Source organism: Canis lupus, chromosome 28 (genome assembly GCF_003254725.2).
Source record: "Canis lupus dingo isolate Sandy chromosome 28, ASM325472v2, whole genome shotgun sequence".
In the NCBI taxonomy this organism is placed as follows: Eukaryota; Metazoa; Chordata; class Mammalia; order Carnivora; family Canidae; genus Canis; species Canis lupus.
In genome coordinates, this window is record NC_064270.1 from 18803549 (window position 1) to 18828997 (window position 25449).

At 39.0% G+C, this 25449-nt stretch overlaps 1 protein-coding gene across 5 annotated transcripts in view; it reads right to left on the reverse strand.

The window, feature by feature from the left end:
* Positions 1-25449, reverse strand: part of SORCS1 (sortilin related VPS10 domain containing receptor 1) — a 514957-nt gene that overhangs the window by 61463 nt on the left and 428045 nt on the right. For all 5 annotated transcript variants that reach the window (XM_025467149.3, XM_025467148.2, XM_025467150.2 and 2 more), the window contains exon 18: positions 19749-19920. In XM_025467149.3, coding sequence (XP_025322934.1) covers positions 19749-19920 — 172 coding nt within the window. The remainder of the gene's footprint in view (positions 1-19748; positions 19921-25449) is intronic.

Sequence of the window (25449 nt, forward strand, 5' to 3'; positions counted from 1 at the left end):
CCTAACTATGTTAGAGGAAATATAAAAGACACCTTACCTCATACCTGATATGACATTGGACTCAACCCTATCATTATTTAAGACAATGATGGTTAATTCTTTTATACTTTGGTATTTTGTGCAATCAAAATGTTATCATTTTATTCTTCATGGAATCTTAGTGGGGAGAGAAAAATAGGCAATGCTTGCCCATTTTATAGGTAGAGAAACTGAAGTATGGAAAGATTTATTTATTATTTATTTATTTATTTATTTAGTATGTTAAGATTTAATTATCAAAGTTAATACAGCAGGTTAGCAGCAGACCTAGATGTGAATCCATCTCTCTGGACATGCATTTCATTCATTATAGATGGATAAAGCACAGATGGCTCCTCCAGGCTTGAATCCCAGGGTGCCATTAACATGCAGGCTTCATGCAGACTCCTTGGGTCTCAGTTACCTCATCTATGAAATGGGCATAGATGTCTTAACTCAAAGGTTTGTTATACAACATGTGAGTTAATTAGTCATCTGTAAAAATCTGGATCAAAAAAATGACTGTCAAAACCATGCAACTCTAAAAGGCGTGCCATACTCCTTTTACAGCAGGACTGGAATCATACAATTCTAAATTGCCTCCCATGGGAGGCAAGGAGAAGAAGGATAAAAGTCAGCTTTCCAAAATCCCACACCTGTAAAAAAAACACTTTTGGAATAACTTTTGGAGATTGTTGAAAAAGTGATTGTTGAAAAACACTTTTGGAGATTCCTAAAGAAACCAGCTTCCTTCTCATGCAGCCCATCCTTTATCAAGTTCCTCTTGTTTTGTTAGCTTTTCCCATTTTTAGGAGGAAAAAGCCCTAAAAACATACATATATACACACATACAAAAAAAAAAAACCCTTTGAAGTAAAAAAAAGTATTTTCGATTAAGTAAGGTTCATATGGTATCATATTTTTTGAAAAGGCCAAGTTTAAAATGCTGACATTTAAAAGATTAATTCACAGGGAAAGGAAAAGCAGTTCAAATTCTATGAATCTCTGTGACCTACTCTTCTGATCTATGCCCAGCCAAGCATTGTGTGTGTGTGGGGGGGGGGGGGGGCGGGGAGGGGGGTGTACTCAGGGGCCAACTCTCTGGGAGGACATGTCGGGTGGGACAAAGAAACTCCATTCAGAACTACAAGAGCAATGATCCACAAGCCCAGACAGTGTGTAATTATTTGAATTCCCTTCACCAATAAACATAAATGTCAACCATTCTTTCTGACTTGTCCTTCATTTGCACAAATCAGACTGGTCAATTTCTCAGTGCCATTTCTGGTCAGTTCTCCCCTGTTTTCTAGATTGTCCACAGAGTTGCTGCCAGCCAAACCCAGGTACAGGCACAGAGGAAGAAACCACCTTAAAATCTACTCGCATTTTTTGGGACGAGTATCTGAGCAAAATACAGGAATAACTACCTGGGTTAGCCACGGAATAAAACAAGCAATATCATTTCTGAGAGGGGGACGGGTAGTGAACAGGGAAGGAGAAAAAGGGAGAGAGGGAGAGGGAGAAAGGGAGGCAGTGAGGGAGGGAGGGAGGATAGGGAGGAGAGAGGAGGAGGGAGAGGAAGAAAGTGAGGGAGGAGGAAGGGGAAAGAGGGAGGGAAGGAGGCAGGGAGGGGCAAAGAGAGAGATACTGAGAAATAGAGAGCAGACATGACATAAGGGTCACCATGGGCAAGAGCACAGAGGGGAGGCTCACAGGTCAGCCCCCACAAGTGACAGCAGCTACCCACACACCTGGGAAAAGTCTGGCTGGGGCTGCCCTCAAGTCTCCCTGCCTGGCTTTTTCTGTCTGGTATTCACCAGTCTGCTTTGGTGGGCCTGGACTTCGATCTCTTTCCACTACCTAAAAGTCCTCCCAAGCTCTGTCTGGATGTCCACTGTGTGTCATGCTATTCTCTCTGGCCTGACAGTATTCCTCATTATCCATCCTGACAAGGTTCCCCGTGTATGTAGCAGGTGAGAGAGGGGAGTCACAATGTTGGGACTGCTCTAGCAGTAGAGCTGCCTTCAGAGGAGTCATGCTTTTAGAGTCGGTCAGGTATTAGGAAGCTCTGTTGATGTGAATACAGGCCCCTGGGCTTGCTTCTCTGCACAGGAGACAAAAGCATCAAGGGGCCAAGGCAGAGGATTTCATCCCTGCTGTTGCAGCTTTGCCCACTCAAGTGAAACAAACTAGATGTCATGCTTTTGCCTTCAGAGGCTCTCAGGTGCTTCACAAGCCTAACACGGCTGTCAATGCATCTTTTTTGGGCTCATCAGTCATCAGCCTCTGACTTCCTTGGGCTGTAATTATCATCTGAAACAGGGATGGCAACTCCTTTCAGAGAATAGGAAGGAGATCAAAGGCAAGAGAGCCTAAGTCCTAGATCACCATGGATTTCTGGTCATTCATTCATTCATCCAACCAACCAACCAACCAACCAATCAGCCAACTGGCAGATATTTATTGAGTGTCTATCTTATGTCAGGCATGACATGGGAAAATGATGGCAAGTAAATTATAACAAACCAAGCAAAACAGATATGGTCTGGGCTTTCATGAGCTTCTAGACTACTAAGTGAGACAGATGAAATAATCACAGATAAATAAAATGTTTTTACAGGGGAGGATATGAAAGAAAGTACACGGTATTGTAAGTTGCACAGTAGGGAAAGGCAGAGAGCTAAAAACATGATTTGATTGAGAACTTCAAGGAAAGATTCCCAGAAGTTATATCTGAGCTGAGATGATCTTAAGGAAAGAAATAACTTAATCAAACAAAGGACACAAGTGAGTGAGATGAACGTAAGGAGTTCAGGCAATGGTGACAGAGGGAACCAGAAGGACCTATGGCAGAAGGGGGATAGTACAGTCATAGGAAGCTGAAGATAAAGACACTGTGGGAACAGGTTATGAAATCAGACTGAAGGGGAGAAAATGACATTTTAGAAATCGTGGCTGAGTTTCTGATTTTCATTTTCTTCCTAAGAGCAGTAGGAAGCCATTAAAGTGTTTTAAGCAGAGATTTAGCAGAAGATGGCATGATGATGTTTTTAATTCAAAAAGATCACTCTGGTTACAATATGGAGGGTGAATTGGAAGGAGGCCCAAGTATTCTGGGAAGCTAATTAGGGGTAGTTCAGGGTAGATGATGGTAGATTGAAATATGAGTTGCAACAGGAAATTATACGTACCTTCCTGTCAAAATTAACTCCCATAGTTTATTGGTTTTGAAACCAATGAATCTCAGATTTTGATATCATTACCTCTTATAGAAATTAAAAGAAAACATACTGGTGCCCAGCTACCACCCAAGACGCCCCCTTTCCTCAGGGCCTCTGGGGAAGATCTTGGGTTGGTCCTGCTGTGGTCTGAGAAGGTCCACAGCAGATGCTGGGTTGCACCACAGGTTTTGTCCCTTGGGATCAGATTGTAGAATATTAGGTTTTCTCATCATTTAATCTATCTGAAGATGAGGACCACTCAACACAGGCTGATGTGACCACATTCCATTTTGATGTGGGGGCAACACTTCTGTAGGATGTTTTAGGATGCTAAGTGTGAAGGGGGCATTAATGAAAGAAAGAATGAAAGAACTAAACTCGTTTTTAAGTGACTGGTGCATAACTACAAACAAAAGATCCACAATGCATGTAGTCAAGGTTCGTTAACTTCTGCAGGAAAACAAGTTGCTGACTAGTACCCGAGTAGTTTGTATAAACTCCTGGGTGCTGAGATGTGTCCTTACTAGGTGTATCCTCAGTACCTAACACGGTGCCTTCAGGTCACTCTTTCCCATTCAGTAGATTTTTTTTTTTTTATGATAGTCACACACAGAGAGAGAGAGAGAGAGAGAGAGAGAGAGGCAGAGACACAGGCAGAGGGAGAAGCAGGCTCCATGCACCGGGAGCCCGACGTGGGACTCAATCCCGGGTCTCCAGGATCATGTCCTGGGCCAAAGGCAGGCGCCAAACCGCTGCACCACCCAGTGATCCCTCCCATTCAGTAGATTTTGAATACGTATGTCTGCTTGTTCATCCAAGTGCTTTCTTATATATTATCTCAGTTGGCTGTTAGGACTCCAGGGAGAGAGCAAGAGCAGATGTGCTTTTGGTTGCTCCCCCAGGAGAACTGGGACAAAGGCAGGTTAAGCAGGATGCCAGCAGTCCCCTGAGGCATCCTGTGAGGCTGAAGGAAAAGTTTAAGATGATCTGTGGTTTAACTTTATCCATGCAGCTCGGTCCTTGGTGAGCTTCTTTAATTAAAAGTTACTTGTAATACCTTTCAGAGTTAAAGGTGAGAACAAAAGCAAGGCATCACTTTCTTTTCTTGTCAGACTCCATCCCTGGTTTTGACTCTTTCCGCCTCTCACAACAGCTTTGTTTAGAAGTGGAAAGATGGATCGGCATGAACGCCACACTGTATTCTGAGGTCTTCCCTCTAGTGAAGCATATTGTGTTCAAGCCATAAGGAAGACAGAGAATATGGGGAACAACAGGTATTCATAATTCAGTAGTCAGGAAAACGTGCTGTATAATTGAGAGTTACTTTAACTTAATAAATCACAAGTCATCATTCCCAAAATGGCACCTAGGCTGGCAAAAATCTAAACTGTCATATAAAATTTTTTAGACCTACTGCCCTTTTGTCACCTGCCCTGATATAGATATAGAACTGAGAATATTAGCTCAAAAGATGTGCCCAAGAAAAGCACAAAAGCCACATGAAATCCATATGGGGATTCTCCAAGGGAAGCACTGACTTCGGTAATAGAAAAACAAATATATCAAGTGGCCACTAAGGAGCCAAGATTAACCCGAGGAATGGAAGGTGTGTGAACCTATCAGTTCTTGCAATGTGGCTTGGGAGAAAAATGGGAAAACAAATGCTACAGTAACTCAACACTGGCAGCCTCATCCAAAAATGAGACTCCGAGACATTCCTGAAGGCATTATAGACTCACTGCAGATAGGAACGTCAGAGTCGGGGCCCAGCAAAGCTCAGGCTTGCCTCAGACTTCACTGGAATTCAGTCTTGAAAGTGATCTTAAAGTTCACGTAGCAAAAACTACATTGTAGAGAACTGACTTCATTAAAATCCATTTTTTTTTTGTCAAAAACAAAACCACAACAGATAACAATATATGTACTGTGTGTGTGTGTTTGTATGAGCATAAAAGTGCTGGCAAATGTAACCCAGTCTGTTAACACTGACTCCCCGGGGACGGGGGGAGAAGTGAAGTGAGGGGCAGTGAGAGACAGCATGTAGGATTAAAAGAGGGAGGGGGGAAATGAGGGGAACTAGAGAGTTCACCAATTTTAAAAGGAGGGGGTGGTGTTGGGTGGAATACGATATGATGCAAGGAACATTGCAAAACACATTCTATTTCTACCATTACTGTAAATATTTAAATATTGATTAAGTATACGAGAAATAACCAGAAGTAACACAGATTGATAGCAGATTGATGAGGGAATACAACCAACTTTGGTTTTAGATTTTTCTTTTTAATGCTTTTTTGACCACGAAGTAAGATTAAAAAAAAAAATGATTAAGCAGCATTGAATGACAGAAACAAAAATCAGATATTTCAGCCCTTTCTTTTTTCTTTTCTTTTTTTTTTAAATTTATTTATTTATGATAGTCACAGAGAGAGAGAGAGAGAGAGGCAGAGACACAGGCAGAGGGAGAAGCAGGCTCCATGCACTGGGAGCCCGATGTGGGACTCGATCCCAGGTCTCCAGGATCGCGCCCTGGGCCAAAGGCAGGCGCCAAACCGCTGCGCCACCCAGGGATCCCTCTTTTTTCTTTTTTTAAAGATTTTATTTATTTATTCATGAGAGACACAGAGAGAGAAGCAGAGACACAGGCAGAGGGAGAAGGAGGCTCCATGCAGGGAGCCCAATGTGGGACTCAATCCCAAACCCTGGGATCACACTCTGAGCCACAGGCAGAGGCTCAACTGCTGAGTCACCCAGGTGTGCCTCAGCACTTTCTATCTTAAGAGTAAAAATATTTAAAAAAAAAAAAAAAAAAAAAGTAAAAATATTTAGCAGAGTGGGGAGCATGAAGTAAAAGTAACCCACCTATTCTTTGCATACCCTACTCCAGGTACATTTACTTAGTTTAGACTCAGGTTAGTGGAGTCTTGACAAGAAAGAGGAAAGGAGATCACTACAGTACAATGAGCTCTGGCTTTCAAAGAAGAGATTTCATCAGCTGGTAGAAATAAGTTCAGGGGGAGAAGTGCTATCCACCTTGTGCTTTTCAGTAAGACCGACCCTATGGCATATGACTTCTGATATAAAGTATGCAAGTAGGATTGTTCTAGAACATCCCCTGGTGGTCACTACGGGAAAAGATAGAGAACATTTCTTGAAAGTTTACTGTGGCAGAAATATTAACTGCTCTCTACATAGTATCTCATTTAATCTTAACCCTAAAAGATTGCTAAAATTTCCCCAGTCACAAGATTAGTTTGAACCAAGTTCTCCTTAACTCCAAGTTCAGCACTCCTATTTTATTGTCCTCATTCCCAGTGGGAGCTCTTAAAGAATGGATTCACTCATATGTGAAACCAGAAAACTTTTATAAGCTTCAGTAACCAAAACCCTTTAGAGGAATGCCAACATGGATTAAATTCTTCATTAAGTAGTGATAAAAGAGGAGCCCAGTGTAATATGCCAGGCTCTATAAAATTCTGTTAGCTGCAAAACTTGTTTGTAAAGACCCTGCCCCATGTGAATGCTCAACAGAGTGAGAGGACTATAACCAAGAATCAACTGCTGTAACTGTGTCAAGCCTGTTCTTTTACAATGGTAAACTGAGTGCTTGCAGCATAGACAACACCAGTCTATGACAAAAAGTAGCTGCAAATGCCCTATCTTCTGTTCCTAAGCAAGTCCTGGGTCTCTCTGGTATCCTTTTCAAGAGGTGCTACCATTGTTGAAAGCTAAGGCTGCCTCACTAGATAAGCTGGGAAAGTATTTCCTGAATATTTGGTTCAATTCATGCTCGATGGGCTTCTCTTCAGCTTCAAAACTGAGCTCTGGACAGAGTCCCAAGATACTTAGATATTGGCATAATTAAAATTAAAGAGTCAGTCTCTCTCCTTGTCTATTCAGAGACGGTTATCTATAGCATAGGTGCCTCTCTGAAGATGCCGACCCCCCTGCCAAAAAAAAAAAAAGGCAAAAAATGGCAGCAGTGGGCTTGGATGCTCTGACTGGAAGGAAGAATATTCACAACAGTGAGGATGGCAGTGCATACATGGGGTTTTATTTTTTATTTATTTTTTAATTTTTTTATTGGAGTTCAATTTGCCAACATTTAGCATAAGACCCAGTGCTCATCCTGCCAAGTGCCCCCCTCAGTGTCCATCACCCAGTCACCCCAACCCCCCGCCCACTTCCCCTTCCACTACCCCTTGTTCATTTCCCAGAATTAGGCATACACAGGGTTTTAGATTTCACCAGAGAATTCATGTCTGACAAGGTCAGTGATGTCAGAAGACCAGACTATGGATCTACCAAACCACTTGCCTGGTTCTGTATTTTACTTTCTCTAGGATGAAATGCAGATGGCTCAGCCCTTCCTTGAGGACTCTGAGCCTTGAGACTTGCCTCATTAAATATCCAAATACTTCTGCATCTAATGCTCAGACCAAGAATTTCCAACTGAAGAATCATCACAAAATGGTTTAATCCTTCACTTGCAAATGAGCCACACCACTATGTGTTTGAATGAAGAGCGAATTTCCACATTCCTTTTTTATGTCTTCTGTACTAGGTGTCTGGCTTAGAATGGAACAGAACCCATAAGGCTGGAGGAACATTTGGCTTGTGAAGAAGATAAATAATTGTAAGCTGAGGTCTCTTTACTCTATCTAGACAGTGTGGTAGAGAGAGGTCAGAACTTTGACCCATTATGTTTTAAAAACACTTTTTAGGTAATAAAGGACATTACTATACTGTTACCACTACATAGTGACTTTATGAATCAGCTCAGCAGGATTTGGTAGGAAAACTATGGTGCCACCAAATAATAAAAACTATAAAGATGTTTTTGGATGTCCTTAAAAGTCACTGTAAAGGTAAAGTATTCAGGTGTGTAATAAGAATAAGATTATGCTTTTTAAAAAAAGAAAAGAAGGAAGATTGCTTTAGGAATAAACCTATGCAATAAGTTTTTCCTACTAGTAAGATATGTAATGGAAATATGTAAGGTCAATTAGAAGAAAGAAGAAAAAAGAGAAAGCCATGGAGAATTTATAAAGGGAATATAAGAAACACATAAAATGAGGAAAAAGGAAATTCAAAGTACTCATAAGCCTACCATCCAGAGAGATCACCATTAGATTGGTAAATACCACATTAACAGATGAGAAGCATATGAACATGCACACACACACAAACAACACTGTCATGTCATGCTTTCAAAATTTCTAAAGAGCTCTCAGAACTTTTATATCTAGCATCACTTGCTAGACTTAACCAAAGTCATAAGATCTTATCTATGAAATGGATATATGATTTCTTACCCTGGATGTTACTTCATCACTTTTCCAAATTATTAGGTTCTTGAGAGGTCTCAGTGACTTTACAGAGCTCTACAGAGATACTGTACATGGCAGTGCCCTCCAGAAGTCAGGTAGTAAGCTGGGAGTTACGTGCCCTTTGAAATTCACTTTATATTTAAACCTCAATTTCTTTACTTATAAAGATAGGCAGAATGATCATGATCCTAATCATCAAATCTAGTGTAGGTGACCATCTGCTTTTATAATTCTACTATTCGTGTTATGGGTATTATTGAAGATACACTCATATTCCAGCATGGAATAAAGGCAGTTAAAATAATCTCAGCTCTCAGGTGAAGATGGAGAGCTCATTTAAATGCTGTTGGGTGGATGGCAGAAATTTTCTATCACCCATAAATGGTGGATCACACTAAGGATGAACTGATACGGCCCAGAGTCACAGGATAACAAAGGGCAAAGTGCAAAGCCAGAAATCTGAGGTAGTCACATACTTGGGCAAAAATTGTTTTGTTTGGGTGAAGTTCTCATTCTGGGGTGGTGGCCACCCCTCTGGATGGAAGGGGGGCACCAGTGCTGCATGGCTAACACAGACAGGCCGAGGGACTGCAAATCCATCTGAAAATAATTTCCTATATGAAGACGATGACCCCCAGTCCTTGGAATGTGCACTGAACTGAAACTCTCAGAAATAAGCCATGTATCGCTCCTTGCTTACCAAGGGAGGGAGAATGAAGTCCTTCGCAAACACAGATTCCCTAAAACTGTAAAGAAGAGCAAAATGCCAATGTTTGTGGACCAGAACTGAGGAAGGAAAAGCAGGGCCTTAGGAAGAGTTGCTCACCAAGCCAACCTGAACTTCAGCTGCTAGGCCTCTGGCTAAAGACAACCTATACTGCCCGCCTCATTTCCCTCTTTCCTTTGTAACCCGAAGCAGCCAGGGAGAAGAAATGAAGTGGCTCAATTACCTTGCTCGACTCAAAGAGAATAAAGCTGAATGGAGTAAGGAATAATACATGAGAAAGGCTCTTAAGTCTCCACGGCTCATTGAAATCATCTCCCGTTCCTTTGTGTGGAAGACCGAGGCTTCTGAGTCAGATCTGGGCCCGCTTTAGAAAACTCATACCTGCCTAGATGAACAGTGCTTGCGGACTCTTTGTGTAGTTTCTAAAAGCCCTGATTCTCCCCCAGATGAAAAAGTAGGTCAAATTCTTTTATGAATTCAACAAATGAGGGTCTCACAGCAAATTTTATCAAGAGTCATCTTCTCTACCATCCGACGGCTGGTAGCATCCTGCAATATTTATGAAGTGTTATTACATTGTGGTTACTTTTATGCTGCCATAAGTCTTTCAATGTATGTGAAATTACATATCATTGGAATTCATTTAATGAGGACACAGCCTTCACGTTTTAGAGTTAAATCTCACAGAAGAAGTTATAATCATGAATTTTCCTTATTAAGTTCCAGTCTTTGTATGTAAATTGAAGTATTAAGACAATGAGATACAGATCAAAGTTTTAATTTTAGTCCCTTGCCTCAGATTTAATTTAAAAGTCTTAAATTATGCAGCGAATTGCATCTCTTTATTCTTACAGCTGTTTAAAACAGATTTAATTATCTTCTGTAACACGCAGACACTACTTCTGCCTAGCAGTCCTCTCAAATGAATGCCTTCCAAATCGGTTTTGTTGAGTTCTTAAGACTGATTAGGCCCTTTGCCATCCATCCTGTGCCTTCAGGTTCTCACATTGGATTTCTCCAGGAAGCGGAGTTATCGCATTGAAAGTCTATAGGCTCATTAGGTGCTCATTAGTGGTCCAGAGAACATCCGTCTTAAGCAAGTCTCCAGAGAGAGATGCCACCTCTCATTGGATACCTGGATCTCAGTGCAAAATACCTTCGATCAGCTTCCTCAAATGCAGGCGTACTTGGAAAATGTTTGGCTAGTTAGATACAACTCTATGGACCCTTCCTCTCCCCTCTTTGTTGATTTCTGGATCAACTGTTCTTTGCCCTCAAGGAAACAGTGATGCATACATGCAGAGTGTATGTGAACATGTGTGTATGCGTGTTCTTGGATTAGCCATACTGAAGGAGTCTGGGATGGAAGAAATATTGTCTCCTTTGACTTATTGCTTCTGATCAAGGTTCCTTCATTACAGTGCAGGAGAGAACCCTGAAAAAGGGCAGGGATATACTTCCCAACAATGGGGCTTTTCATCAACTTCCATTGAATTATGTGGTTCTCTGGGTAATGGGTGTGAGCCAAGTTTTGGGATTTTGATGGAGTCATGTTATAGAGCCATTTCTGTTACCTAGATGCGGAGGGTGGCCTCTCGTGCTATATTCAGGAAGGGATTCTATCGCTTGCATATGTCAAATCTGCAAAATTGTGACTTGGTTACTGTGCATGGAGTTGCAAGCTAGCATCAGTGTACCTAGCCTTTGATTATCTTCTGTCAATAAGAAGTTCTCTTTTGCTCTGATTTTAGCATGGTTTTCATTGATACTCTTATGTTAGAATTAGGACATGCATTAGTACTGAATAAAGGAAGGGGTTTAGATTTGAAATGAAGACTTTAACATGTTTTGGATGTTATTCACATTTTAAGAGTCTTTCCCTTTTAAGTTTGGGCTTTATCTCCACTCTTCTTGGGGAAGTCTATCCAAATCCACACACATTTATTGAGTTCCTATCAAGGCATTAGTCACAGTGAGAGGAGATGCTAGAGCTGTGACCAGGCATGGCATGATTCCTACCTTAATGATATTTATAATGTTATGGGGGCTGCCAAAAATATTTTTTACAATCTAATGCAATAAATTAAATTTTATTTTTGTTTTGAATGAATATAAAATATTTACTATTTTCTATTTCATGCAGTTAGATTTTTATTTAAAACTTGATAGACAGGAGGGCCTAGTTCATCTAAATACATAATTCCAAAAAAAGAATATGTCTTGAAGGAAAAGTACATGATATAAAATTGAAACTTGGTAAAATATGTGTTGAAGAACAAATAAACACATACACCTAACTACTTGGTGGGACAGTTCATTGCTCAGGTCACTCACACTTCAGTTGGTATGCACAGGAGATGGAGCCTACACAGAGGGGTTCGTATGCACATACCTGGGGACAAAAAAGGGGTGATGCTTCAGTTCCTAACCTAACTCAACCCAACCCCACAGAGAGAAGACAAGTCTATGGGAGAGAGTGGAATTATGACTAAGCCATGAGACACAGAGGCATAATTCTTGCCCAAATGACAAAATATGATACTGACCTGGAGAGTCTTCTGCCAATCAGAATGTAGTGGGTACCTCTTGGTCCCCTTGTCACCTTGAGGACTTACTGCTCAAGGAGTATCAGAAGCTTGGCATTAGTGTCACTACTGCTATGAAAAATTGGCACTAGGTATGGTGGCAAGAGCCAAATGTTATATTCAAAGTAAATTTAGGACTATCAAACCCAAATGAGAAGTAGATTCAGAGATTTGAGGGGGATAATACAGACCCCATGTATTGCCAATGGTATATGTCAGGGGTATTTGCTTTTGTTTTGGATTTGATAGCCTAATTCATACCCAAGACTCTGGAGAGGTTTGGTATACAAGAATGACAAAGTCCTTGAGTGTTGCATTCATATCCTATGTTTTACAGTGTTCTTTAGAATGGATAAAGTAATACCAGATACACAGAAGCCATTCAATAAAGATGTAATTTTGCAAAGAGAAGGAAACCTAGAGAGGATCTGGAATCTCTCTTTGCTGAAATGGCTTTTAATGAACTAATCTCAAGCCATGAATACTCTAAGAAAATCCAGGAGGAAAATCATGTTTTATATATTGACTAGTGTCTAAGAATATAGCAGCAGCCATAGTATAGGCCAGATTGGCTAGGGCATAGATAATTTTGCCGACTCTTTCTATCCTTGGCCTTTGTTACTACCTGTCCCCAGTGAAGTGTTACTAGGGAGCTTAGGAACTACATGAAATTATTTCCCAGAAAATAGTTCTTTCCACCAAAGAGAAGTAATAAAAAGGTAGGATACCATAGAGCCTGGATTTGACTCCTGACTTGATACTTCAGTTGCTGTGTAATCTTAGGCAAGTTCTTTTGCCTTTCTGTGCTTTGGCTGTGCCATTTGTAAACTGCAATGAGGACAATAACACCTACTCACATAGGGTTGCTATGGCATCTAAATGAGACAATCCGAAAAAAGCATTCTCAAACTGGACTACAGTTAGTGCTCAATAAGTGTTGGATATCCAGATTGTTATCACTGTGTCAAATTTCAATGCTCCTCAGCTTCTCAGAGCCACTCGGCTTTCCTTTGTTTTGTATCACTCATTACATGCATCCCCCATGCCTATGTGTAGAATCCCCAGAGGTTAACAGGGAAACAGGTTGTTTCTGTAAGGAGATCTTGTGAATCAGCACAGAATCCCACAGCTGAATGTGAGGTCCCCAGGGCCTCTTGATGGGGGGACAGTCTTTTTGGCTTCTACTCTGCCCTAGGAGATGAGCATCAAGGGGCCAGGTCTGACAGCTGAAGACAGCAGATTTCCTCTCTGCTGTTGTAGCTTTGCCCACTCAAGTGGAATGAACTAACTTGTGATTTTTTTTCCCTTCTTGTGCCCAGAAGGCATGAATTTACACATCTTAAACCAGATTCCCCAATCTGTTCTCACATCACTCAGCCAAATCTGAGATGCCTGATGATCTTTGTTACACAGAAAGCAAAGCTGAATGGAGGAGAGCCTGGCCTCTGTCTCTGGAGGGTGGACAAAGGTCAAAAGTGACCAGGTGTGAGTTCCTGTTTCAGATCTTGCCCTATTGTGTTCTTAGAAACGGAACAAAAATCTGAATTCTGAAGCCTGCTCCAGCACAAACATCTGCTGCTTCAAAAGATCATGTTCTTCTAAGTTATCATAACCAGGTTCCTTTTATCTCTGGGAAAGGGACTTCATATTCACTATACAGGGAAACACAGGGTATAGGATTGGCTCAGAAAATAAATCTTTCCCTAAATGTCCCCAAAGTTTTCTTTCTTTTTTCTTTTTTCCCTAAAGACTCAAATACAAAATGTATAAATAAATGCTATTTGAATTTCCCAAATGAGTTTTAAGTAAGCTTTTGGCTGGGCATAAAAGACATAAAGAAACATATGTAAATTGAATATACAGCTTGATTTTTTACGAAATGAATGCATCTATTAATCAACAAAAAATTAAAAATTTCCAGTACCCCCTTAAACTCCCTGCCACTTCCCCTCTAAAGGTAATACTCTCACTTCTATCACCATTAACTACTTTTGCAGTTTAAATAGAATCATACAATACATATTTTTCAGCCATTTCTTTAGCATAGTAGTGGATATGATATTCATCCAAGTTTTTGTAGGTAGCAATAGTTTGTTCTTTTTCATTGTTCTGTCACATTCCATTTTATAAATATACTATAACTTATTTCTCAATTGTACAGTTGATAAATGTGTGTATCCAGTTTTGATCTCATGAGTAAGTCTGCTATGTATATTATTTTACACACATCTGGTACATATTTGTATTCACTCTGATGAGTGTATACGTAAGAGAGGAAATTCTGGATCATGGGTTGTGCATATATTCAGAGAAGAGTACAGCAGTTAGTAGTCAATGTCAAACAGATTTCCAAAATGGCAGTAATAATCTACACTCCAAACACCATTGTAAAAGTGACTGTTTGCTCCAACAACAACACGTGATATTATTGGTCCTTTAAAATATAAGTCTTCTGATGGGTAGAAAGTAATATCTTATTTTAGTGTTAAGTTGCATTCCTGTGATGAGCAGTGATGCTGAGAAGTTTTTATACCTTTATCAGCTAATTTGGTTCCTATCTTTGAAAAGCCCATTTAAGTCATTTGTGTGTTTTATATTGAGTGGCCAGAATTTTTCTTACTGATCTGTAGAAATCATTTCTAATTTTCTGGTTATGAGTACTTTATTGAAATTATGTATTACAAATAACTTCTTACCCTCCAGGGCTTTCCTTTTTATTTTCTAAATAGTGTATTTTAAAGAAAAGAAATTCCTAATTTAAATGTAGTCTAATTAAACCATATTCTTCTATCTATTTAGTGGATTACGTTTCTTATTTTAAAATAATCTCTGCCTAACCCAATGTCATGAAGATGCTCTTCTGCATTTTCCTTTAAACACTTATGTTTTATCTTTCATAATTAGATTGACAAACCAGTTACAATTACTTGTGTTAAGAGATCAAGATTCATATATTTCCACTTGGATTTTGATGTCATTACACACCTATTGAAAAGATTATAATTGATCTACTGTACTAAAGTGTCTCATTTGTCATAAAGAGTATGTGTGCATGTCTGTGTGTGTTTCTTGACTCACTATTCCCTTTCTTGATCAGCTTATGTTGGATATATACATATATATCACCACACTCTCTTTATTACTATAGCTTTATAATAAATCTTGATATCTGTAATGTAAGCCATTGATTAGGTTTGGTGTTGGGAGTCATTTTTAAGATTATCTTTGCTATTCTTGAGCCCTTGCTTTTTCATATGCCTTATGAACATGTCAATTTTAACCCACAAATATATGCTAGAGACTTTACTGAAATTGCCTTGAATGTAAGATCAATGTGGGGAAAACTGGCATCTTTTCATAATATTGCATCTTCCAATTTGCAATTATCATATATCATATATCATATATCTCTCCATATATTTATGTTTTTCAAAATGTTTCCCAAAAGTGTTGAGTTTTCTGGGTAGAGATATTGAAAATAAGTTGGTAGTTTTGTCTGTAGGTAAGCATTGTTTTTATGCTATTATAAAGCATATTATATATAATAGTATATAATATACAACATATATGGTGTATATATCTATGTGTCATATATATATATATATATATATATATATCGTTCAGAGGATTTATACATCCAGATATATAGACTTACTCTAAATCTAGAGTAATTAAAATGTATTTTAGGGGCACTTGGGGTTTAACGTTGGTTAAACGTCCAACTCCTGATTTCAGTTCAGGTCATGATCTCAAGGTCATGAGATGGAGACCTGTGTTGGGCTCCATGCTGGTAGTGGAGCCTGCTTAAGATTTTCTTTCCCTCTCCCTCAGCCCCTCTGTCCCCTCCCCCACCCCTCCTCCTGTTCCCATGCTCACTCTCAAAATTTTTTTTAAAAGTGTTTTAAATTATCACTTAACACAGGTTTGAGAATCAAAACCAACAGGACAAAATAAAATATCTAGAAATAGATCCACACAGATATGTTAAGTTGATTTAGGTCAAAGATTCATAGCAATTCAGGGTGAAAAGCATTGTCCTTCAAGGGTGCTGGGTCAATTGAATATGCAAAGAGAAAAACATATAAAACCTTGGATTTATTCAAAACAGATTATAGACTTAAAGAAAAAAACTTGTGGTGTTATTTCTTCACAATCTTGGGTTAGATACAGCCTTCTTAAGCAAGCTACAAAAATCACTATTTTATGCAATTAATGATAATATTTGGGTTCATATATACCATTTCAGTACTTATTCTATTAGTCTTGAATATAAGTATGTTCCTTTTTCCTCTTTCCTGCTTTTTCTTGGATTAATGAGGCACATTTAATATTATTCCAGTTTCCTGCCAATAGTTTGATAGTTAAATGTTCTCTGACTATTCTTTTAGCTGTTTCTCTAGATATTAAAGTACATATTCTGGACATGCTGGCATCTAATATAAATTAGTACTTCTACTTCTTCACAGACATTTCATGGAACTTAAAACACCCTGACTCCATTTAATACATACTGAATTATAGTTGTCATGTATTTTAATTCTACACATATTTAAACTCACAGTGGATTATCATTATTGGTCTACAAAGTTATTAATTTCAATTTACCCGCATATATGCCCTCTTTCTTGCTCTTCATTCTTTCCACTATTGTGCTTTTGTCTGGGTTTCTTTTTCTTTATGCCTGAAGAGTTACCTTTAGTGTTTCTTTTTATAAAAATCATCTTATATGACTCATCTCGGTTTCTGTTTGAGAAATGTCTTTATTTTACCTCCACGTTTGTATTTTTTTCCTCTAGCACTTCAAAGATGTCATTCCAGTTTCTTCTGTGCTGCTTTTAAATTTTTCTCTTTATTTTTTGATTTTGGTAATTTGAATATGATACCTAAGTGCCTTTTCCCCCTTGTATGTATCCTGCTAGAGGTTGTGCATTCTCTCCAATCTACATTGATACTCTGATACCTCCTGTCAGTTTAGGAAAATTCTTAGATATTATACCTCAAAATAGATTCTGACTTCTTATCATCCTTCTCCACTCTAGAACTCTAATTATATCTATGTTAGCCATTTCCCTGTTTCCCATGTGTCTCTTATTACTCTTTTCTCTATTTTATATCCTTCCTCTCTTATGCTCCAAATGTTATACTTCCGACTGTCCTTTCTTCCAGTTAACTTATCTTCTATCTGTCTGGGTTTGGTTGACTGTCAATCCATCTAACTTCTTAGTATCAGTTATTTTTTAAAAAAAGATTTATTTATTTATTTATTTTAGAGAGAGAGTGTTTGTGCACATGTGAGTGGAGGTAGGGGCTGAGGGAGAGAGAGAATCCTCAAGCAGACTCCCTGCTGATAATGGAGCTGATTTGGGTCTCCATCCCATGACCCAGGAGATCATGACGAGCCAAAACCAAGACTCCAATGCTCAACTGACTGAGCCACTCAGGTGTCACTTAATATTGGTTATTATATCTTTATTTCTACAACATCCATTTGTTACTCCCTATTACTGATGACTGCTGGGGATTGCATTTTCTGTCTTGACCTATATTCATGAACATACTAATCATATATCAGACAACTGTTCTCTTTTTTGATGCTTTTTTCCTCTTCTTGGGTCCTGTTTCTTGATATATATGTAGTATTTTAAATTAAATGCCCAATATTTGATGTGAAAAATATGTGATTTACATTATTTTCCTCTAAAGAGGATTCATTTTAGCTTCTGGAAGATATTTAGAGTGTGTATGTGTGGGGGGAATCACTAATGCTTTCAGATACTGAAATATAATTCCAGATTGGGTTTCAGCATTTAGAGAACATGATCTGGTTGTCATGTGTCCTTACTCCTAGGATGGAGCCTTCCAGGAGTTTCAAGAATCTCGTGTTGTATTATTTATCAGGGATTTCCTTCTTGATAGTCTCTGAGCTCTAATTTTTTTTCCCTCAAAATGTAGTACTTCTAACAACTATGTATGACTTTTCATCCTTATAGTAACTACTTTCCATTCTGCTTATATCACTTAGATATTGTCAAACAACTCAGAGAGAAAAAAAAATGCACAGAATATTGTACTACCTCTTTATGCTTCTCTTCTCTCTGGGATTTTATCTGACGTCCATTTTTATCTTCCCAGCCTTGAGAGCCTTCTGCTAGTTGTTTAGCCAAGATTTTCTATATGGCCTTCTAACTAGGAATCTGAAATCTGACCTCTTCAACAGTATGATGTATGAATTGGCAAAGTACTTGAGGGGAAATACAGCATGAATTGTTGGACTTGCTATAATGAATTTCCAATCTCTGAAAAAAAGAATTTTGCCCAAATCTTTTTGATACTTCTCTCATGCTCTTCTTCCTTTCTCTCTCCTTCCTCCCTCTCTCTTTTTGTCTCAGAACCTCACTCCTGCTCTAAATATATACATATATATTTGATTTGCTGCAAGCTAATATGTCATAGCCTCAGGCAGAAGTCTAAAGTTTTATTTCTGTAAAATTTGAGCAACTCCAATTAGCCTAAATTGGTCTCTATCTTTCTAGTTCCAACTGCAAAATTTTCGGGAACCTTGTATTTAGAAGAATGTGTGTGGTAGAAAGGCACTTATCAAGGAGATAACAGAAAGGGGTATTAGGTTAGAGGGATGGTTCTCAAAGTGGTCATTGGTCCAGAAGTATCAGCATCATCTGAGCTGTAATTTCAAACTCATTATTTCACAGTTGTTCCTGCTACAGGAATTAAAATACCCATAATGTTGATCAATCCTGACAAAGTAATCCTAAATGCTTCATCTTCTCCCTTTCAAGTGAAACTCCAGAGCCTCTGAAGGCTACTCTCTCCCCCTTGGCTTTGCCCTTGTTTTGTTCTGTTTATTCTTGAAGCACAACCATGACCTATAATCTTGTTATAAATGCATATTCTTGGGCCCCACCCAACCTACTGAATCAGAATCTTTGGTGATGGGTCCCAGAAAACTGTTTTAACATATTCACCAGGTAACTTTCATTCATGCTAAAGATTGAAAACCACTGAGCTATCAGGAGAAGCTGGAAGTCAATGATGTAGATCTTAATCCTGGTATCAGTATTGACTTTTTAAATCCCTTTCTGTTCATAAGGCCTACCACAGTGCTGCCCATATTTAAGTACTCAGAAAACATGGCTGAAAGCAAGACTGTCTGGCTTGATAACTGAGATCATTTAATGAAATTGTTGATCCTTTAGAGAACATCATCTTCCTTTCTAAAATGATAAAGATGCCTATGCATATTTTAAAACATATGGTATAGATTTTATCTTATACACTATCTGAATATTCAGAAATCTCAGAAAATCACAATTTGTTAGTTATTGATGCTCATAATGATATTGCTGAGGTGTTACAAAATTACAAACTCTCAATTCCCAAAGAAAGCATACTCAATTACATTTATATTAGCTTTGGTGTTATGTATGACCAGCATGCTGTCTTTGGAAAAGAAAAGCTAAGACGTCAGGGTGACAGAGGAAGACAGCATTAGTAGCCGTTAGGTTGAACATGTATGTTCAACTATTTTTGGAATACTATTGATGTATTCTGAGAAAACTTTTGGCTGGAAGTGCCAATAAGGCACAATTAAATCCAAAAAAATCTTCCAAGATAAGAAGTGATATATTGAGACTGAAGAAGGAGTTGCAGTGAACTGAGAATAATTGAGGAAATGTGGCAGGGAAGGAGAAACAAGAGCAACAACAACAAGCCAAGGAACCAAAAGCAGAAAGAAAAAAAAAAGTCAACAATATTTAAAATGAAAAAAAAATAATAAAACAAAAACATACATAGACCAAATCTGATTTTCTGTCCTAGAAGATAAAAATGGTTTGGGATCTGGTCCTACCTCTTCCAACTGCACCATGAGGGTAACATTGTGCCCTTGCTCTGCTGTCAACTTTCCATCAGCGGTGACAATCCTCAGCCCCCGTGGGGCCTTCCCAGGACACTTCTGCGGTTTGGCAGTGTACTGTTCTCTTACTCCATCCGTGCAGTTATTGGAAACCACTTTCCTGTACCTAAATGGAGAAAAGCTCAAGTTGTAATCCAGCTCATTACCATTTGGACCACTCCCACTTTTTTTAAGGCTAGACCTACTACTGTGTAGCCCGGAGGGCTATTGGTAACTACACTTCATGGTGCTCTGAGGATTAGAGCTAATTCCTATAAAGTACCCAACAGAAAGACAAATCATCAAAGTAACATATTGGACCTATTGTTAGCACTTTAATATAACTCTTTTATTTAGTCCATCAATGAATCATTTCACTTCAGAGCCATGGGAAATGCACAGCAGTAGAAGACATGGTCCTTGCCCTTACTATGCTTATAATCTTGAAGTGATATATACGGATAATCCAGGAGTTATTTTAAAGGTTATATAACTGAGAGTTAGAATGAGTAACATATATTGCAAGGGAATTTGAAATTCAGACAAAGAATAGATTGCTATGGATTATGTGATTTAACATTAGATTCCATAGAGGGTGCTATGGTCATGGTGTAGCACAGAAAGTTGGCTAAATTTGATAGTTTCTCCTCAATATATTATGAGGGACTGTAATGGCTAAGTACTGAAAACTCATATTAAGGAGACCAGTTTGCAGATTGAATAAATCTTGCCTCCTCCTTTTATTTCTTATTTTAGCTTTACTAGGGGAAAAAAAGGATTATTCTACAAATTTGTCCTATGTAATTTATCAGATTCATAAAAAAATTGGAATTGTGGTTTTAGGACAATTAATCCTTAAGACTTTGAGCTTCAGTGTTGTCGTTCATCATCTTTTTGTGTGGGGTCCACAGTAACCACTCTGTGTACTCATATACCAGACTTCCCAAGCCTACTTACTAGAGTGAGTGTTTAAGCTCAAAGTGGAAGTAAAATCTCAGGTCTTTCCACTCTTCCAGACCCGAAGTTGAAATTTTTAATATCAAGGGCTAGGTAGGAAATGTTCTAGCTTTGCCAGCTATATGGCCTTTGTCACAAGTACTCAACTCTGATTGTAGCATGAAAGTGGACAGATAATGCACAAAAGAATGGAGACAGCTGGGTTTCGGTAAGGCTTTATTTATAGATATTGGCAGTGTGCCATACTTGGCCTGCAGGCTATATAGTCTTCTAACACCTTCAAATCTGGCCAATGCCTTTTCCTCTGTTTCTGAGTCTTACGATCAGCTACCAAAGAGCATGGTTGAGAAAGTCAAATTAAATATTGTCTGGGAAAGTACTTTGGATGCTATGGATCACTACAAGGTCAATTATTAATATTTAATTCACCTCATAGGGTAGTTGTATAAATTAAATGGATTAATGTACACAGAGTATTTAAAACCGCCCTGATGATTAGCAAGTGCCTATGAAATGTTGCCAGTTATTTTTATTTAATATTATTTCTCCTACCTGTTCATAACCTTCATGGTTTCCAAACGTCCTTAGGATAGGTCATAAATCTCATAATCTTGTCCATGAAACCCTCCACAGGCTAACTGTACTTTATCTCTGAATCCTTACCAAGAAGCTCATCTTCCCTTCAAACCTCTCAAACCTCTTGAAAGTACTTATTTTCTTTTGCTCTTTCTGCTTCTGTATCTTCTTCATGCTCTATCAGCTGCCTAAAACTTCCACTCTAAGTTACAGCTTCTCTCCTCGGTCTTTTCCTGACTGTGATAGTAAAATAATAGTGAAATAAAAAGAAGTTCACATTTAGAGAGTACTTACTATATTTGCACTGTGTTAAGTTCTTAGCATGACTTTTGTCAATTATCTTCAAAATATCCCAGAGGGTTCTGTTTAAGGAAGGTATTCTGATTTTCAATTTACAGATGAAGAAATTAAGATTCATAGAAGTTAACCAGTTTTCTCAAGATCACCCAGTCAGGACCCCAGACAATTTGCCTCAAGCATATCCTTGTCTTTAGGCACTACTGTACCATCTCTTTAAATGGAAGGAGATTGCCCCTCTCTTAAACTCGTAAGGGATCCTTTAGATTTATTGATAGGAACCCCCTTATGTCTTGTAGGATTGTCTCCCTGTGTGTGACTATGAACTTTAAGTTCCTTGAGGGTACCCTTGCCCCTAGGGATATGCAAAGCTGACAATCAGGAGGTCCATACTGGGATCACTGTGCCACATAGAAATGCTGAAATATCTGCACGGCAGGTGGTTATTACCACTGCCCTCAAACCCTTCAAACGCCTCACTAGAACCAGCAGCTACTAATCCTTATCTTCAGAGCCCCTGCTTCTCCTCACACTAAGGGGTTAACATCCAGCACATCAGATAGCTTTGAACTCTGCTCCTGCACTAGGATCTCTACCCATTTCAATTGGTCAATATCAAGTCTGAGCATTTTTATTTTATTTTATTTTATTTAAAGATTTTATTTATTCATTCATGAAAGACAGAGAGAGGCAGAGACACAGGCGGAGGGAGAAGCAGGCTCCATGCAGGGACTCGATCCTGGGACCAGGATCACACCCTGGGGCCAAAGGCAGGCACTTAACTGCTGAGCCACCCGGGCTGCCCAAGTCGAGCATTTTTAATATCACTCTACTATTTAAGAAAATCCACTGTAGGGATCCCTGGGTGGCGCAGCTGTTTGGCGCCTGCCTTTGGCCCAGGGCGCGATCCTGGAGACCCGGGATCGAATCCCACATCGGGCTCCTGGTGCATGGAGCCTGCTTCTCCCTCTGCCTGTGTCTCTGCCTCTCTCTCTCTCTCTATCATAAATAAATAAAAATAAAAAAAAAATAAAAAAAAAAGAAAATCCACTGTAGGTGCTTATGAGTGCATGCCGATTAAAAGAGAAAATAATCACAGGTGGGAGAGAAAAGGAAAAAAAAACAAAAGGATATCCGCACTAGAGAATGCTGACATTCTGGCACCAGCAATGGTAGGTAGCAAGAAAATGACCAGTAATGTCACACAACAATTATGGATTCCCACGGAGTCTGTGCATCAGAAACTCCCTGTGTGTTTCAGAGGCAAGGCACCATGCAAACCAAAGGCAGGTTATGATTTTTAATCACTTAGCATCCAAGCACACCTGTGACTGTCTTGACGCTGCTCTAGAGGCATGGGCTCGCCATCACCACTGGCATCATGAGCTGAGCACATTCCTTTTGTTTGGCGCTGTTCCCACCAATCATTGCCCCAGGCTTTCCACCCCCCCCCCCACCCCATCCTGCAGCCACAGTTCTGCTTAAATCCTAAGCACGAATCCATTCCCCCTTCTGCCACAGAGAAGACTATTGGTAATTTTTTTAAAATGCTTATTAAAAAGCATTCTGAAACCATTTTATTTCCTGGATGAAAATGGCATCACATTAGCCCTACCAGACCTGTCCCTGAAATTTAGAAGAAAATTGTGCAGAAATACAGAGTTCATTTACTCAAGTAAGCACACACCTGCTTTTTGCATTACAGAATGGTTCTATTTTCATCCCAGCAGCTGTCCCTGGGTCTGAGTTACATAAATGAATAATGCATTTAATATGTTATTAAATGGGGCCGCTACCTCCATAATAACAAGGCAACTTATGATTATGTTGGACCTAAGCTCTGAATATTACTGGGATGCATTTAGTTGGTAAAGCATTCTTCAATCCGCCAAGAAGAAAAGTGCTTTGTAATGGCAAGGGAGTCTTTGTACAATTACTGAAAAGGAAACATTCTGCAAATGTGCCTTTGATATTACCGACCGCTTATCAGTAGATAGTGTCTTAATACTTCAACAGCCCCAATTTCAGCCATTCTCTTCCTTTCCATCTTGAAACCCCTTTGTCACCTTTTCCTTTTTCACCCCACCTTCTTTGATTTTTCTTCTGTGTTGTCTGTCAGTCTTAAGACAGATGAAGGCCATAGTTTCTCTTCCTGAGTGTTAAAACTGGAAAAAAAAGCCATGAAAGTCTTCATATTCTGTGATTTTAGTATTTAGTAGTTTTGTTTTTCTTGTGATTTGGTGCGGTGGCGGAATATGGATGTTTATGACCATTCACTGTATGTTAAGGTGACAGTCTAGCCTAGCTCAGTGCAATCCTTTCTGTCCTTTACAATCAGTTGCCGGCACTTTTGAAGTAAATGGATGCCAAGATCCTCCTCCCAGGGGTCTTGATTTAATTGAGAATTAATTAAATTATGATTTAATTGAGAATCCTGGGCATTAGTGTGTTTTTGTTTTTGTTCTAAGTTCCCCTGGTGATTCTTGTGTGCATCCACCATTAAAGACCACTGCCCTGGTGGTTACAGCTATAGTGTGTAGAACCAAACTGTCAGAGTTTAAATTCAGGCACTTACTGTATGAACCTGGGCAGTTACCCAATCTTTCTCTAATGCTTTGGTTCTCTGCCTGTCAAATAGGGATAATTACAGAATCTTTTCAATAACCTTAAGAGGATTAAAAGAGATACTGCGTTCAAAAGGACTTCACATAGAGTCTGGTGCATTATTAGAAACTTAATAAATATTAAAATATCAGTAATTAGTTTAAAAGTTAGCATTTAAAGTATTAAACACAAACTTGCTATTACACAGCTAGTTCCCAGGAAAAAAAATGTGGCCTTCTTACTGCCAAGATTATTTTAAGATCAAGTCATCAGACCATGTCAATTTCTTTCTTAGACTCATTCGCAACTTCCTGGGGGCTTATAAAAAAAGGGTCAAGTTGAAGTTTTAAGTACAGCCCTCAATTTATCCTCAGTGCATTTGTCCAGCTTCAGCTCTTTCCCAACATGCTTCCTGAACCCAGGCCATGCTCAAGTCCACAGGCTTTCTTTCTTCCTTTGATTTATTCTTTCTAGAATGCTCTTTCCTCCTGTCAAGCTTTTACTCATTCTTTAAAAATCAGCTTAGAATTCCTGGTTCTGTATAAAGTTGCCTCTTGCCTTCTTAAGAGTAGTTATCAACGTCATGACCATAGGTCTTCTTGTAGTGAGAAGCAGAGATTACTGTCACTGAGCTATGTTATCCCTCCTTTGTGCTCACAATGTGAAGAATTTAAATGGTTATTTTCTTGGATCGTACTATGTGCCTCTGCTTTCAAGGGTAAAGTGCCATGTCACGACGCTCAATAAAACAAAATAAAACAACAAAAAAAAATGGAGCAAGCCTTACAGAAAGAGAAGGGGACTAGCTGTGGATACAATGTATGACTAAGACTTAATATCTTCCTGGACCCAGTGTGCCCATGTTTCAACAAAAGACCTGTGTAGGAACCGTAACACCAACATGCAGAATGAACGAGGTTCCATGGCTGACTGAGAGGGTTCTCCCAGTTTCTCTCTTCAAAGGAACAGTTCTCAGAACTTCCTTTAAAGTGAGTAAGCAACCTTGGGATTAGGAGACCAGGAGGAGATTAAATGAGGGGGAAAAATTTCCCTCTAATAAGCAGGGTGGAAGCACAAGTCATTTATTTTGACTAGTAAACGGAATGTGACATTACTTTGAATGCCAACTTGATGAAACAGGGCATATGGCCATGTTCAACTAAATGACTTAAAATCAAGAATCATGAGAATGACTCATGGAATCCACACTTTCAGACAACGA